Source organism: Nycticebus coucang, chromosome 17, assembly GCF_027406575.1.
Source record: "Nycticebus coucang isolate mNycCou1 chromosome 17, mNycCou1.pri, whole genome shotgun sequence".
Lineage (NCBI taxonomy): Eukaryota > Metazoa > Chordata > Mammalia > Primates > Lorisidae > Nycticebus > Nycticebus coucang.
The window spans coordinates 71904077-71919812 of record NC_069796.1 but is presented as its reverse complement, the minus strand read 5'-3'; the positions used below and the strand labels follow the sequence as shown (position 1 = coordinate 71919812).

Genomic DNA, 15736 nt, shown 5'->3' with positions numbered 1-15736 from the left:
TTTGCCCGGCTAGCTTTTCTATTTTTAATAGAGATGGGGTCTCACTCTTGCTCAGGCTGGTCTTGAACTCCTGAGCTTAAGCAATCCACCTGCCTTGGCCTCCCAGAGTGCTAGGATTGTAGGCGTGAGCCACCAAGCCCACTGAGAAGCAGAATTTTAATGGCTGCTCCCATGAGCAGTGACAGCTATGTCCCTGTCCTTGTTCTTTTTTTGGAGGGAGGGCAATAAAATTATATGGAGGGCGCCGCCTGTGGATCAATGAGTAGTGCACCAGCCCCATATACCAAGGGTGGTGACTTTGAACCCGGCCCTGGCCAAACTGCAACCAAAAAAAAAAAAAATAGCCAGGCATTGTGGCAGGCACCCGTAGTCCCAGCTACTGAGGAGGCTGAGGCAAGAGAATCACTTACGCCCAAGAGCTGGAGAGGTTGCTGTGAGCTATGATGTCCCAGCACTCTACCGAGGGTGAGAAAGTGAGACTCTGTCTCTTAAATAAAATAAAATAAAATTACACGGAAAGCTTCATGAATTTGCGCGTCATCCTTTCACAGGGGCCAGGCTAATCTTCTCTGTAGTATTCCACTTTTGGTATATGTGCGCGGAAGAGAGCCCTCCCTGTCCTTACTATCCTTCTTTCTCTTCCCCCTTCCTCTTCTTTTTTCTTTTTTTTTTTGTTTTTGGTTTTTGGCCAGGGCTGGGTTTGAACCCGCCACCTCTGGCATATGGGACCAGCGCCCTACTCACTGAGCCCCAGGTGCCGCCCCCTTCCTCTTCTTTAAAGTTTCCAACACTGGCTCTGTCTCATCCTCCTCTGAAATGTTTCCTTGAGTTTCTCGCCCCTCCTCCATTCTGCAGAAGTCATTTCTGGCCCCCCCAACTCCTCCTCCTTTTGAAGTAATTGGTGCTACCCCCTGACAGGCTCCCTAAACAGTTTGTAGAGAGGGAGTCCTTGCGGCAGGAGCTGGTGCTGGGGCCCATCTAATAACTCATTACTCCCTTTCCTCACGCTCTCCCCAGTGTGCGATCGTCCTCCGCCAAGGCACGTTCTCCCTCTGAAAGTGCCGTCACACAGCGTCTTCAGGTGTTAAGTGTAAATACGAGACGAGGATGATGTGAGGAGGAGGTTGTGTCTGCCCTCTCACTTAGAGAAATTAAACTCCACCAATTCAGACTGTAAGCGAAGGTCTGCCTGGGGCTTGTCAGCCCAAAGATTCACCAGACAGAAAGAGATAAAGGGAGGAGGGGAATCCAGGTCTCACATCTCACAGGCTACTTGTCTGGAGTTTCTAGTTTGCTAAAGCAAAGCCACTCAGAGCAGAGTTCGAGTCTATTTCAAAGTGAATCTAGAGACTCCTCTCCATGTTTCCAGGAAACTATGCAAAGGCCGTGTCTTCACTCTGCATCTACAGACTCCCTCTCTCTCCAAGTCCATCCCTGCTTATCAATAATGAATGCATTTATTAGGCTTCACTCTGTGCTAGACACTTTACGTGTCATGATCATTTAATTTTCACAGCCTCACCAGGTGAGTACTATTACAATTACGATTTTGCAGATGAAGAGATTACGGCTCAGAAAGTCTAAGACATTTTGCCCAAGTTGCACAGCAAGAGATGAGCAAGGTCAGGATTGGTATTTTGGGATGAACTGAGAGTCTCACATCAGAGGGAAGTGGCCTGAGGACAGGGGAGAGTCTGCGGCTGGGTATAGGCTCCAGTGTGCTCAAGACTGAGATGCTGACACTGGGAAAGTCCAAGGTGCTGCACATTATTGGGAGGGAGCCTGTTTCCCCGGTCTTTTTTCTTCTCCTATCTTCTCACCACAGATGTAGCAAGGGTCAATTAAAAAAATAACTGTTGGGCGGCGCCTGTGGCTCAGTGAGTAGGGCGCCAGCCCCATATGCTGAGGGTGGCGGGTTCAAACCCAGCCCCTGCCACTGCAACCAAAAAATAGCCGGGCGTTGTGGCGGGCGCCTGTAGTCCCAGCTGCTCAGGAGGCTGAGGCAAGAGAATCGCGTAAGCCCAGGAGTTAAGAGGTTGCTGTGAGCTGTGTGATGCCACGGCACTCTACCCGAGGGCGGTACAGTGAGACTCTGTCTCTACAAAAAAAAAAATAAATAAAAAAATAACTGTTGCAAATGTGCTGACCTGGAGCCCCCAGGTGGGGAAGGAAGAGCTTCATGCCTCTCCACCCCCTCCCGGCAGCTGTGTTCCTGCCCAGGTGTCTCTGAGCCCAACCCCGGGGGCCCCGCTGTCCTCTGTCCCTGCATCCCAGGTGTCTCTGAGTCCAACCCCGGGGGCCCCGCTGTCCTCTGTCCCTGCATCCCAGGTGTCTCTGAGCCCTACCCCGGGGGCCCGGCTGTCCTCTGTCTCTGCATCCCAGGTGTCTCTGAGCCCAACCCGGGGGCCCCGCTGTCCTCTGTCCCTGCATCCCAGGTGTCTCTGAGTCCAACCCCGGGGGCCCGGCTGTCCTCTGTCCCTGCATCCCAGGTGTCTCTGAGCCCTACCCCGGGGGCCCCGCTGTCCTCTGTCTCTGCATCCCAGGTGTCTCTGAGCCCTACCCCGGGGGCCCCGCTGTCCTCTGTCTCTGCATCCCAGGTGTCTCTGAGCCCAACCGCGGGGGCCCGGCTGTCCTCTGTCCCTGCATCCCAGGTGTCTCTGAGCCCAACCCCGGGGGCCCCGCTGTCCTCTGTCCCTGCATCCCAGGTGTCTCTGAGCCCTACCCCGGGGGCCCCGCTGTCCTCTGTCTCTGCATCCCAGGTGTCTCTGAGCCCTACCCCGGGGGCCCCGCTGTCCTCTGTCCCTGCATCCCAGGTGTCTCTGAGCCCTACCCCGGGGGCCCCGCTGTCCTCTGTCCCTGCATCCCAGGTGTCTTTGAGCCCTACCCCGGGGCCCCGCTGTCCTCTGTCCCTGCATCCCAGGTGTCTCTGAGCCCTACCCCGGGGCCCGGCTGTCCTCTGTCTCTGCATCCCAGGCGTCTCTGAGCCCAACCCCGGGGGCCTGGCTGTCCTCTGTCCCTGCATCCCAGGTGTCTTTGAGCCCTACCCCGGGGGCCCCGCTGTCCTCTGTCCCTGCATCCCAGGCGTCTCTGAGCCCTACCCCGGGGCCCGGCTGTCCTCTGTCTCTGCATCCCAGGTGTCTCTGAGCCCTACCCCGGGGGCCCCCCGCTGTCCTCTGTCCCTGCATCCCAGGTGTCTCTGAGCCCTACCCCGGGGCCCGCTGTCCTCTGTCTCTGCATCCCAGGTGTCTCTGAGCCCTATCCCGGGAGCCCCCCCGCTGTCCTCTGTCTCTGCATCCCAGGTGTCTCTGAGCCCTACCCCGGGGGCCCCGCTGTCCTCTGTCCCTGCATCCCAGGTGTCTCTGAGCCCAACCCCGGGGCCCCGCTGTCCTCTGTCTCTGCATCCCAGGTGTCTCGGAGCCCAACCCCGGGGCCCCGCTGTCCTCTGTCTCTGCATCCCAGGTGTCTCTGAGCCCTATCCCGGGAGCCCCCCCGCTGTCCTCTGTCTCTGCATCCCAGGTGTCTCTGAGCCCTACCCCGGGGGCCCCGCTGTCCTCTGTCCCTGCATCCCAGGTGTCTCTGAGCCCAACCCCGGGGGCCCCGCTGTCCTCTGTCCCTGCATCCCAGGTGTCTCGGAGCCCAACCCCGGGGGCCCCGCTGTCCTCTGTCTCTGCATCCCAGGTGTCTCTGAGCACTACCCCGGGGGCCCCGCTGTCCTCTGTCTCTGCATCCCAGGTGTCTCTGAGCCCTACCCCGGGGGCCCCGCTGTCCTCTGTCTCTGCATCCCAGGTGTCTCTGAGCCCTACCCCGGGGCCCCGCTGTCCTCTGTCCCTGCATCCCAGGTGTCTCTGAGCCCTACCCCTGGGGCCCCGCTGTCCTCTGTCTCTGCATCCCAGGTGTCTCTGAGCCCTACCCCTGGGGCCCCGCTGTCCTCTGTCTCTGCATCCCAGGTGTCTCTGAGCCCTACCCCTGGGGCCCCGCTGTCCTCTGTCTCTGCATCCCAGGTGTCTCTGAGCCCTACCCCTGGGGCCCCGCTGTCCTCTGTCTCTGCATCCCAGGTGTCTCTGAGCCCTACCCCTGGGGCCCCGCTGTCCTCTGTCCCTGCATCCCAGGTGTCTCTGAGCCCTACCCCTGGGGCCCCGCTGTCCTCTGTCTCTGCATCCCAGGTGTCTCTGAGCCCTACCCCTGGGGCCCCGCTGTCCTCTGTCTCTGCATCCCAGGTGTCTCGGAGCCCTACCCCGGGGGTCCGGCTGTCCTCTGTCCCTGCATCCCAGGTGTCTCTGAGCCCTACCCCGGGGCCCCGCTGTCCTCTGTCCCTGCATCCCAGGTGTCTCGGAGCCCTACCCCGGGACCCCGCTGTCCTCTGTCTCTGCATTCTCGGATGCACATAGAACCTCTGCCAGCTTCAGGCGCTGCCACTTCATTGAGAGGGCTCTGTTTCCAAACAGCAGCTATTCTTTTACTTCTTTCCAACAGTGGGGAGAGAAGGTTCTGTTCTTTGCGTTCCTCTCGACTACGTCTTAATTACCTCTTCTGCTTAAATTGTGAGCAGCAAGTTCAACCACTCTGCTAGTCTCCTAAGTGGCAAATTAAGACTCATTTAGATGGGGTTCACAGATGAGCAACATGTGAACGGTGGAGAATGGATCAGGGTTCTGTGCTTGGATCTACTCCCCCAGGGCCATCTCATGATGAACAGGCAGCCGGCATGGGTGGTGCCTGGCCTGGCCCCCCTTCTCTACTGTGGACACCACCCCATCCATGCATCCTGCTCTCTGACAACAATCCTTTATTTCAGACTCTTTCTATGGTCTGATGGATTCAGTTTTGTCGGATGTAGTTCAACTTGATTGATTCCCATGTATTGAATCTCCATGAAACACTGGCAGGAGAGAGCCACCTTGCTATTCAGAAAACCCTGATACATTTTTTTTCCTTTTCCAGAGAACCAGGAAAGTAGCTGAGTGGGTCAGTGAGGTTGATGGTGCCTTGTGAATGATTTTGCTTGGGCCTCAGCAGCAGTAGGTGTGTGGTCAGGTTTCTTTGCCTCTGGCTGACTCATTCCTAACATAACCAGTGCCAAGCCAGGCTCTGGGAAGGACGTTCTGTGTGGGGCAGGATTCCCTCCTCTGGCTAAGGTGGGTGTGGTCTGCCCCCACTCTCGCTGTTTCCTCTCCAGGGCTACTGGTTCAGAAAGGCCTTCGTGAACACTTTAAATAAAGGAGACACTTCCCATCCCTCTATAAGCCCTATCCTATTTATTTTGCTTATCATTACCTGATACTATATGTGTGTGTGTTTTTCTGAGAGGTGCATTAATCTGAAATTGCAGTGAATTGGAAAGAAAAGTCATGCTAAGCCAGGGGGTAAAGGAGGAATCCCTAAGGGTCACAGATGGTGGCCTAGTTAGTGTGGCAGTGGCCTAGTTAGTGTGGCCACAGCTCCTGGGCGTGGCGGGAACCAGCTGCTTCTGCAGGTGGGGATGCTGGTTCAATGGTGAAAGGTCTGGAGCTCTTCAGTGAAGCATCTCATGGCCACAGGTTCATCTTTTAGGTTGCCTGATTATTTCTGCATCACGGCACCCTGAGGGCAGCACTGTGCTCTGGGGAGCTGCTGCTTTCTTTCCTGCCTTGTAGGCTGGACAACTGACCTCTGATATTCTGAGTGTTGATGCCTCTGTGGCCCATGGACAAGAGCTGTGAGTTTTGCAGAACTTGGGGGGCTTTGGTCTTGGTCTTACTGCTCCTCTATACGATGCCTGGACAGTTGAGATGGCCTGGACTGCCTGCTGGAAGCTGGTCCTTCGGCATCTGGTCCCTCTGCCTTCATCTGTCTATCAGCTATAATCCATCATCTATCTATCCTGGTTTCCTTAGTTACCTTCCGGAGGACATGACTTTATCTTGCTCCCCATTGAATCTCTAGTATTTAGTACATGTTATTAGATACTCTAGGAATATTTGTTGATGGATGGATGGACAAGGACCTTCATTTCACTAATATCTCACTTATCATGGGGAAGCAGACCATCTGCCCTCCTCTTATGCTCCTCTCCAAACTCATGCCCTCTGGCTTTTGCTCACAGCCTTGAGTCCACTTCTGCCAACCAAGATCTCAGTAATTGTTCGGGTCCAGTGTGACATGGGCCCTTCTGTATCACATCAAATCTTGCAAATCTGAATGACTCTACACGCAAACACACACGTGTACACCCTTGAGAGAAGGCTACATGTCTTATTCACCATCCAATCACCAGAATCCAGCATGGTTCTAGATACCACTCTAGAAATGTTTTTTTTGAATAAATAATTGCAGACTTAATTCTGCTTTGTATTATCATTGGTTATTTGTGTCTGTCTCCTCTGTAGGTTAAACATTGGCTCATAGTCCCATGCTAGCTCAATGCTTCACTAGAAATGACTGTAACATGGGCAGATACCATTCTGAGAACATCCACTCTCTACTTGCCAGGCACTAGACTTACCCTACACAACTTCATTTGCTTCTCATGATTGCTCTATGGGATGGTTTTACAAGTGCCTTTTCGCAGAGAAGGAAAGTATAGTTCAGAAGGATTGGACAACTAGCCCAAGGTTCTTTGGCTTATAAATAGAAGAGAGAGAATTTGAGGCAGGTATTTTTGACACCAGATTCCCATTTTCTCCCCTGCTTAGGCTCCTTTCCTCTGTCGGGATAGGAAGGGCTCTTACAAAGTTACATCAACTGAATGGACTTGAAAGCGGTCAGGATGCCTTCAAACAGCCCCGGTGACTGCTCTGTACTGATGTCCCTCACTTTTCAAGACACTGTACTGCTGCCAGCTACACTGCCTCTGCTTTGCACTCCCTGGGATTCTCCTGCCATCAGATGTCAGCCCCTCTTTCCAAGTTCCCTACAGCTTGCAGGACAAACACCCCATAGGGAGCCACTGCCCAAGCGCAGCAGCAAAGTCCTCACCTGTCACGTAATTCTTCAAATCCAGCTCATTGCTGAGAGGATTGTTGCTCTTGAACATGTACAGGTTAAAGGGGGCCGGCTCCTTGCCCACGTTTTTCCACATGGTATAGTCTGGAGAGGTCCACCGTCCTGCCAGCACATCATAATCACGCTGCGTGAAGTGGACTAGCTTGGTCAGAGGGTCGTAGAGTCCCCCATGGAAGCCAATGACCATCTGGAAGTCAGGGTTGGAATCAAAATAAATCTCCCCATAGGCCGTGTACTGCAGCTGTTTGATCATGAGCCCATTGATGCTGAACACAGCCAGAGGGGTCCCTGTGTTATCCGAAGCAACATAGTACTCCTCCCCGCTGCTGCTCTCCATGGCAAAGAGGTGGCCCTGAAGGTCATAGTACAATGAGGTAATCTCTGAATTGGAGTGATTGTAGACGTGGGTGACGCGGGTGGGGTTGTGCAGGTCAGAGTAGAAGTACTGCAGGTGGTGGCCCAGGTTGGTCTTGTAGGAGGCCCGCCGTCCCACGCCATCATAGCGGTACTGCACACTCCACCCGCTGGCCTTGTTGTAGGCTCTGGTTAGGAGACCCTTGGAGTTGTACTCGAAGATGTCCGACCCCCGCTGGCACAGATAGCCGTCATCGTCAATTTTGTACTGCACATCGCCCAGTCTGGTTATCCGATCCCGGAGGTCGTAGCGCAAGGGCATGAGGCGCACGTTGTTGCCTGGGTTCAGCAGGTGGAGGTTCCCGTTGAGGTCGTAGCTGTAGCGCCAGGTTGGCCGGTCGTTGACAGCCACACTCTGGAGCTGGCCATCTCCATCGTAGTCGTACGTGTACTTGGTGGTGTTGGCATAGGGGCCCAACTTCAGCTCCCTCTTGATCACCCTGCCCATGCTGTCGTATTGCACTGTCATCCAGTACATCAGGGACCGGAACATCTCATACTGGACTTCCTTGATGCGCCCGTGGGTGTCAAAGTGTTTGCTGAGGGTCATCACGGCGGTGGTGATGATCTGGTTGATGTCATAATAGATGACTCCAAACTTGCCAAAGTGCTCCACCTTGCCGGAAATCTCATCATAGCGGTAGAGGTCAACGGGGAGGGGGGTCTCGCTTATAACAGGCTTGATGCTTGCGATCCGGAAGCTGTTGTCGTGATAGGTGTAATCGAACCTGGCATTGACCATACCTTCCTCGGAGAACCTGTAGATCTGCTTGTCCACCAGGGGCCCAATCTTCCGGTATCTGATGGTGCAGGAGAAGCCCCCACTTTGGAGGTTGACCATCTTCAAAACACCGGTGGTCTCGTCGTACCCAAAGGTGACGGCGGTACTGTCGTAGACGATCTCTGATAACTTGGAGAGTTTCCCATACTTGTAGAACACCTGGCGCCCAGTGCCCAAGAAGGACGTCTTCAGGATTCGGCCGTCGTCACTGTAGTCAAAGATGACCGAAGCGTTGCTTTCAGGTGGATTATAGATGTTGCGGATGTAGCCAATGGAAGTGTGAGTGGACATGCTGTGCCGGGCGACGCTGGGCATGGTGACGGCATGGAGACGGTCGGAGGAGTCATACTCAAATACATACTGACGCTGGCTCTGGAGCAGGAGGACCATGGACTGCAGGGAGGAAAGGTGAAAGGGAACATATGAGTTGGCTCTGAAGGACCAAGCACCAAAATGGACAGAATTTAGTCCATTCCAACAAATGTCAATTCAAAAGCCGTGAAGGATGGGAAGCTTAGACCGGAGATTAAATGGATTTATCTCACCGGGCTTGCCAATTCTGATGGATCAGAGTGATTGTCTAGACCATAACTTCCCAAACTTTAATGTGCTTCAAAATACCTGGGGATCAAGAGCTTTAGATCAGCCTGAGCAAGAGTGAGACCTGGTCTCTACTAAAACTGGTCTCTAGAAAAACTGGCTGGGTGTTGTGGCAGATGCCTGTAGTCTCAGCTACTTGGGAGGCTGAGGTAAGAGGATCTCTTGAGCTCAAGAGATGGAGGTTGCTGTGAGCTATGATGATGCCATGGCACTCTACCTAGGGTGACAGAGGGAGACTTTGTCTCAAAAACAAAACAAAACCCCAGGGATCTTATAAACAGGCAGAGTCTGATTCAGTAGTTTTGGAGCAGAGCCTGGGGATCTGCATTTGTAACAAGCTCCTGGACAATTTGAGTATCAAGGGCCGGGAGGGCTGAGGTGAGAGGCATGGAGTTTGCCTCTGGGCTTCATAGCAAGGAATCTTGTGACTGGGCAGACGTGATGGCCACTGGCCCTGCAGGGAAGAAATGTGACACACACACTGTGTTTTTTGCCACCCTGACTATATCTAAAGAGAAAACATGTCCTGCCTTTTGAAGCTGCTACAAAGATGAAATAACCCACAATCACTAATTTTTTTGTAAAAAACAAATGGCCTCAACCAGAGGCAATTGGGAGATTCCTCCCTCCCTCGGTCAACCACTGCAGCATTTTATGGTATAATGAGAAGAATATGCAGGAGGGACCAAGGGAACACAGCCCCGCTCTTGCAGAGGGGAAATAGCACTGTCTGCGAGCTGCTGTCGTAATGAGCTGGTGAGAAAGGGAGACAGGGATCTGTGCCGAGGGGAGTACAGGTGAGACGCCCAGGCTGACCAAGTCCCTGACTAATGACTAGATGACCAGGCCAGCCTTCAAAAATCTTGACGTGAGCCCAAAGGGACCTTTTTATAAACTGCCATTCCACTCTGACCTCTTTCCAGCCCAGGAGACCTGATTTTGGCACTTTCAGACGCAAGGAATTCTGTAGAGAGGATCTGTTGGCTGTGTCAGCCAGTAGTCCAAGTAGGAGGGTGTTGCTCCTTGTGCTAAAGTTTTAGGCAGGATTCCCCACCCTGATGGCTTAATTTAGGGCAAGGCAGAAATGAATCACTGCATTTCCAATTCATAAGTAGTGATTAGCCGCGCTGCCAGTGGGCTGATTCTGTCCGCTTCAACAGCACTTTTTTCTTTTCCTGGCATAAAATCAGACAATCTGTCCTTTTTGCCATTACTGAGTGTCTAGCACTTTTCCTTCCCTCTTAATGGTAACCGTGCTGAGGTATGAATAACATTTTTCCATCAGATTTCCTTCCTCCTGGTGAGGGTAGGAGCATGAGGGAGCCCTCACAGAGTCAGAGTAAAGATGTTCAAATGTCTTACAGCAAAGTGTAACAGGCCTACGCAGAGCAGGGAGGGGGACACCAGTGCCTGCCCATGGGCGGCATGTCCACCTACCTTGTCAAGGTAGGAGTAGCTCCACACCTTCCCGTCGGCGAACATGCGGGACACGATCCGGCCTTGCTTGTCAATGTCTGTCCTCTCGCTCATGGCTCCGCGCTGCAGGCCAGCCAAGCGTCCGTTGAAGAAGTAGGAGACGTTGACAGCCGCCAACCCACTGCTGGGGAGCCAGAGGAAGGGGCGGCCCACCTGGTCATAAATTATCCTCAGGGTGAACTTCCGGTGATCATCATAGATCTTTTCTGTTCGAATATTCCGGTCATAGTCTATGGACAAAAGGTTTCTTCCATGGACCTAGGAAAACATAATGGGCATGGTTTGAAAGACGCCACCCAGACATGCCGACTCAGGCTTCACTGGAGGACGTAGCTGGCATGGCCGGGAAATAAAGACGCTTCAGAGGAAGAAATTCCTTACTGTCATGGCGCTCATAGAAAAAGATAATAGTTGTATGGTGGGCTAGACTACAGAGGCTTATGGTTGGAGATGATCCATTGGGGTGTGGCTGCCATGGGCAGTTAGGCAGGCTGTACACTGTATCGTTACAAAAGGCGCCATCACCTTGTAGAAAATGTGAATGGTGAAAAATTGCGCAGTGTGCAAATTATATAGCCATATAAATTGTCCTGGACCCTGGATTTTTTGTTCTTTTTTTTTTTTTAAATCATAGCTGTGTCAATTAATGCAATCATGGGGCACTGTACACTGGTTTTATATACAATTTGAAATATTTTCATCAAACTGGTGAAGATAGCCTTCATGGCATTTTCTTAGTTATTGTGTTGAGACATTTATATTCTACATTTAATTTCACATGTACCCTTGTAAGATGCACTGTAGGTGTGGTCCCACCAATAACCCTCCCTCCCCCCATCCTCCCCCCTCTCCCTCCCTTTCCCTAGGACCCTGGGTTTTGCCTGCCCTGCCTGGCCACTCTGGGGGCAAGAGAATTTGTGCATTTGCACACTTAACATCCTTTTCTTTGCTAAGCAGATGCCTTTATTCACAGCCAAAAATGGGCAAAGGGAAGAGGCAACACCCTTTTTTTTTTTTTTTTTTTTTGAGACAGAGCCTCAAGCTGTCCCCATGGGTAGAGTGCCATGGCATCACAGCTCACAGCAACCTCCAAATCCTGGGCTCAAGTGATTCTTCTGCTTCCGCCTCCCAAGTAGCTGGGACTACAGGCGCCTGCCACCAACGCCTGGCTATTTTTTGGTTGTAGCTGTCATTGATGTTGGGCAGGCCTGGGCTGGATTTGAACCCGCCAGCTCTGGTGTATGTGGCTGGCGCTTTAGCTGCTTGAGCCACAGGCACCGAGCCATGAAGGCTCATTTCTATGTGAACTTCTTTGTTTCTAATATCAAGAGAAAAATCTTGCCAATGTCAAGAATGCAAAACATCAGTGGGGAGACCTCAGTAGGGCTGGGGGAATTCCAACAAAGGGAAGAACGGATTTACTTAGATTCAAAAGGAATAGCAACACATCAGGCATGATTTAATATTGATTTAGAAGTTGATCTGATGAGAAAAGAAAGCCTCGGGCGGCTCCTGTGGCTCAAGGAGTAGGGCGCCGGTACCATATGCCAGAGGTGGCGGGTTCAAACCTAGCCCTGGCCAAAATAAAAAAAAAAAAAAGAGAAAAGAAAGCCTGTCCCAGAAGGCAGAGCTGGGAGAATAGACTGTGGTGAGGGGCAAAGGAGAGGGACTCTAGAGATTCAGCTAGCCCTGACTGGCTGTCTGGAGGTGAATGGAACGAGGCAGACTCAGCCCAGACTCTTCCAACATAATTGACTGCAAATCCAGATGTCCTGGGATGGCTGCTGAAGGCAAGGGAAGATGTAAACAGGCAGAAGGAAGAGACTCCAGAGATATCCTGCCCCTCTTCACTGTACCCTAATAGTTCAGCAGCATTAAATGATGATAATGATGATAATGATAACTTTAATATATATAGGGATTGTATTAAGCACTTTGCATCCATTCTTTGAGTTGATGCTCACAAAGACCATTTGCCAAATGAGAAACAGCTTGAAACAGAGAGGTTACATAACTCGCTCAGGGTCACACAGCAATGAAGGAGTGCAGTTGGTCTGGAACTTTAATTCAGATTTCAACCAGTTAACCTCTTATTCATTTAATTGGATTTATTGCTTCCTGTGTTGTACATTCACTCAGTGCTTTGAAATGTGTCAAATACTGAAGGGCTGTGAAGCATTTCCACAGCCCCCGAGAGCTCTGCATTGCAGCTTTTCAGGGGAGACAAGGACTAATTCTAATACCACAGACACTTGAATTCTGGAGAACAGCTTGGTCCCAGGTAAAGAACTATGTTTTGCAGCTTTCTTTGGAGTTAGGGGAGGCCAAAATATAAGTGGCAGCTGTTGGCTAGGTCTTCTGAGAAATAACCTCACAGGAAACTGGCTCAGGTAGGGAACCACTTGTTCATCTTATTTTCCTTCTTTTCCTAGGTGAAATGTATACATGATGGCTGGAGCTCCAGCATTCACACTGTGAACATGAGGTGATTCTGAGGATGGAAACCTCCAGGATGATGGTTCAACCATAGAAAAAGTGTCTAGAACCCTTTTAACCTAGGTATCTTCCACATTTATCCACAGCCATGGATTGCTTTCCCCTAGGTCCAGGTCATAAGAAATTTATAAGCCTGGGGTGGCGCCTGGGGCTCAGTGAGTAGTGCGCCAGCCCCATATACCGAGGGTGATGGGTTCAAACCCGGCCCAGCCAAACTGCAAAAAAATAGCTGGGTGTTGTGGCGGGCGCCTGTAGTCTCAGCTACTTGGGAGGCTGAGGCAAGAGAATCACCCAAGTCCAAGAGCTGGAGGTTGCTATGAGCTGTGACACCATGGCACTCTATCGAGGGTCATAAAGTAAGACTCTCTCTCTCTCTCTCTCTCTCTCTCTTTTTTTTTTTTTTGAGACAGAGCTTCAGGCTCTCCCCCTGGGTAGAGTGCCGTGGCCTCACACAGCTCACAGCAACCTCCAACTCCTGGACTTAAGCAATTCTCTTGCCTCAGCCTCCCAAGTAGCTGGACTACAGGCGCCCGGCACAATGCCCAGCTATTTTTTGGTTGTAGTTGTCATTGTTGTTTGGCGGACCCTGGCTGGATTTGAACCTGCCAGCTCTGGTGTATGTGGCTGGCACCTTAGCCTCTTCAGCTACAGGCACTGAGCTGAGACTCTGTCTCTTAAAAAAAAAAAGATAAATAAATAAAATAATAAGTCTATTTTAGGCCCTGTTATTTCTTGTCTCTGTAACAAGCACTTGAATCTAATCTAAATGGATACAAACACCTGAGGCTATGGTAGGCACTTTACAAACCTGATCTCGTTTTATTTCTCATGACATAGGTAGAGATTGTTTTATATAAGGTCAATTGAGCTCAGAGGGATCACATAGGTAGACACGTGGCAGAGGTAGGATTTGAGATTCCAAACCACTACTATTTCCATGGAGTCTTTCCAGACAGACTAGGACAGAACAATTATTATAGAACAATGGGGAAAGAAAGGCATCAAAGCACAGGGATGGGAATAAAGGTGCTGAGTTCTTGGGATTATGAGAAAGCTCAACTTCAGGTGGAAAATTCATATTAAAAAACTTACAGTTGGGTGGTGCCTGTGGCTCAGTGAGTAGGGCACTGGCCCCATATACCAAGGGTGGTGGATTTGAGCCCGACCTGGCCAAACTGCAACAACAAAAAAAAATAGCCAGGCCTCGTGGTGGGCACCTGTAGTCTCAGCTACTCAGGAGGCTAAGGCAAGAGAATTTACCTAAGCGCAAGAGCTGGAGGTTGCTGTGAGCTGTGACGCCACGGCACTCTACCAAAGGTGACAAAGTCAGACTCTGTCTCTAAAAATAACTTACAGCCATTGAGTAGAAAAGTCAAGAAGGCAAAGGGTGAGTGCTGGTATTTGTTAAAAACAGGTCCAAGGGCGGCGCCTGTGGCTCAAGGAGTAGGGCACCGGTTCCATATGCTGGAGGTGGTGGGTTCAAACCTAGCCCCAGCCAAAAACCACACACACACACACAAACAGGTCCAAAACTGAATGCTGTCGGAGTCACTGGGGATGAGTTCATTTTCAGAGCAAAGCAGAGAAGGGTTGGAAAGACCACATCCTCTCGAAACAGAGACTCAGGTATATTGCATTGCTTCCTTTGGAACATCTATAGAAGGCCATGAAGACTCTCAAGCTGATGTGTTTCAGAATTTCAGTTCAACATCCCTCTAACATTTTCCTAGGGGGATGAATGATGTGGCAACAGTGAGGAGGGATTTTCAGGGTTCCCACACTCCCCGCCACGTCTGCTCACTTCCTATTCCCTCGCCTCCTTCCCCTTTTCCTTACTGTTCCCCCCGTTTGCTTCTTTTTGCTATATCGTACAGGCCCTGATGCAGTTCTTAATTATTGAACATGAAATGTCCGCTAATACCAGGCTGATGCCTGCTCTAGTGTATGAGGGCAAATAACGACAGCAGCCGGGATGATCCTAAGTGGGCTTGGGGATGTTGTCAGCCTGTGTGGGCAAGCACTGCTATCATCCCCACTTTACACACGAGGTGTAGACATGTGTAGACAGGTTAAAGTGACATGCTTAAGGGTACACAGATGGTAAGGGACAGAGCAGATCCCAGCCCAGAGCTTGCTATCTTCACCTCTAGGCTTTGTCGCCTCTAGAACCAAGGGCATTGGACCAGGGGGTTTCCACCAGGTGTGTAATTCTGTTGCTCTCACAAAGAAATGCTGCTGGGCTGACTCCGTACCTGCACGATGTGCACCTGCTTGGCCTGTTCGATCAAGCTCCTTAGGGAATAGGGGATGGGCGCTTGTTGATTTTTAAAAGCTCCCTAGGTATTGCAGATGAAACACATTCTTCTTGGTACAGTATCACGAGAATGGAAAAGCAAATTTCCAATGTACTCGATATTAATATGAAGCCAGTAGATGATCTAACTCACACCCACATAGGAGAAAAACTTATTTCAAATCATGTTGGGGGGAGGGGGCTTGGAGTGCTCCCCTGAATGGGCGCAATGTAGGAGCGCAGGTCACACCTTTTTGATGCAGGACATAGCTACAAGAGGGACGCTCGCTAACAAGTTCAAATATTGTGATTTGGTCGTCTGTACCCTCACATTAACCTGAAATTAAAAAAAAGCTCCCTAGATGATTCAGACACGTAGTTTTAGTTAAAATACCCACTATGTGATAGAAGGCCCTATCTTCAGCTACCTACCTGTAAATCAACATATACAACCACCATACATGTTTACCAGTAGGTAAATCACATATATAACCAAAGTATAACGTGTGTGTACATGAGGGCTGTCCAGAAAGTATCCAACCATGCATTCCTCTATTTTTCATAATTATATGGCCAGAGACAGTCATATATATGTATTTATCAACAAAGACCAACCTGTAAATTATATATATATATAAAATCATGACTATCATTATAGCAACTATATTAGTGTATAAGGGGCCAAGGTTATAGCA

The 15736-nt window shown here is 50.9% G+C and overlaps 1 protein-coding gene and 1 non-coding gene across 13 annotated transcripts in view; both read right to left on the bottom strand.

Annotated features, from left to right (window-relative positions):
- TENM2 (teneurin transmembrane protein 2) overlaps window positions 1–15736 on the bottom strand; it is a 1234499-nt gene that overhangs the window by 15141 nt on the left and 1203622 nt on the right. For all 12 annotated transcript variants that reach the window (XM_053567520.1, XM_053567521.1, XM_053567522.1 and 9 more), the window contains 2 exons: window positions 10214–10510; window positions 6955–8569 (listed from right to left, as the gene is read on the bottom strand). In XM_053567520.1, the coding sequence (XP_053423495.1) occupies window positions 6955–8569; window positions 10214–10510 (1912 nt within the window). The remainder of the gene's footprint in view (window positions 1–6954; window positions 8570–10213; window positions 10511–15736) is intronic.
- On the bottom strand, window positions 507–612 carry LOC128569384 (U6 spliceosomal RNA). The gene has a single exon (XR_008375345.1). It is a non-coding gene; the product is annotated as a U6 spliceosomal RNA (small nuclear RNA).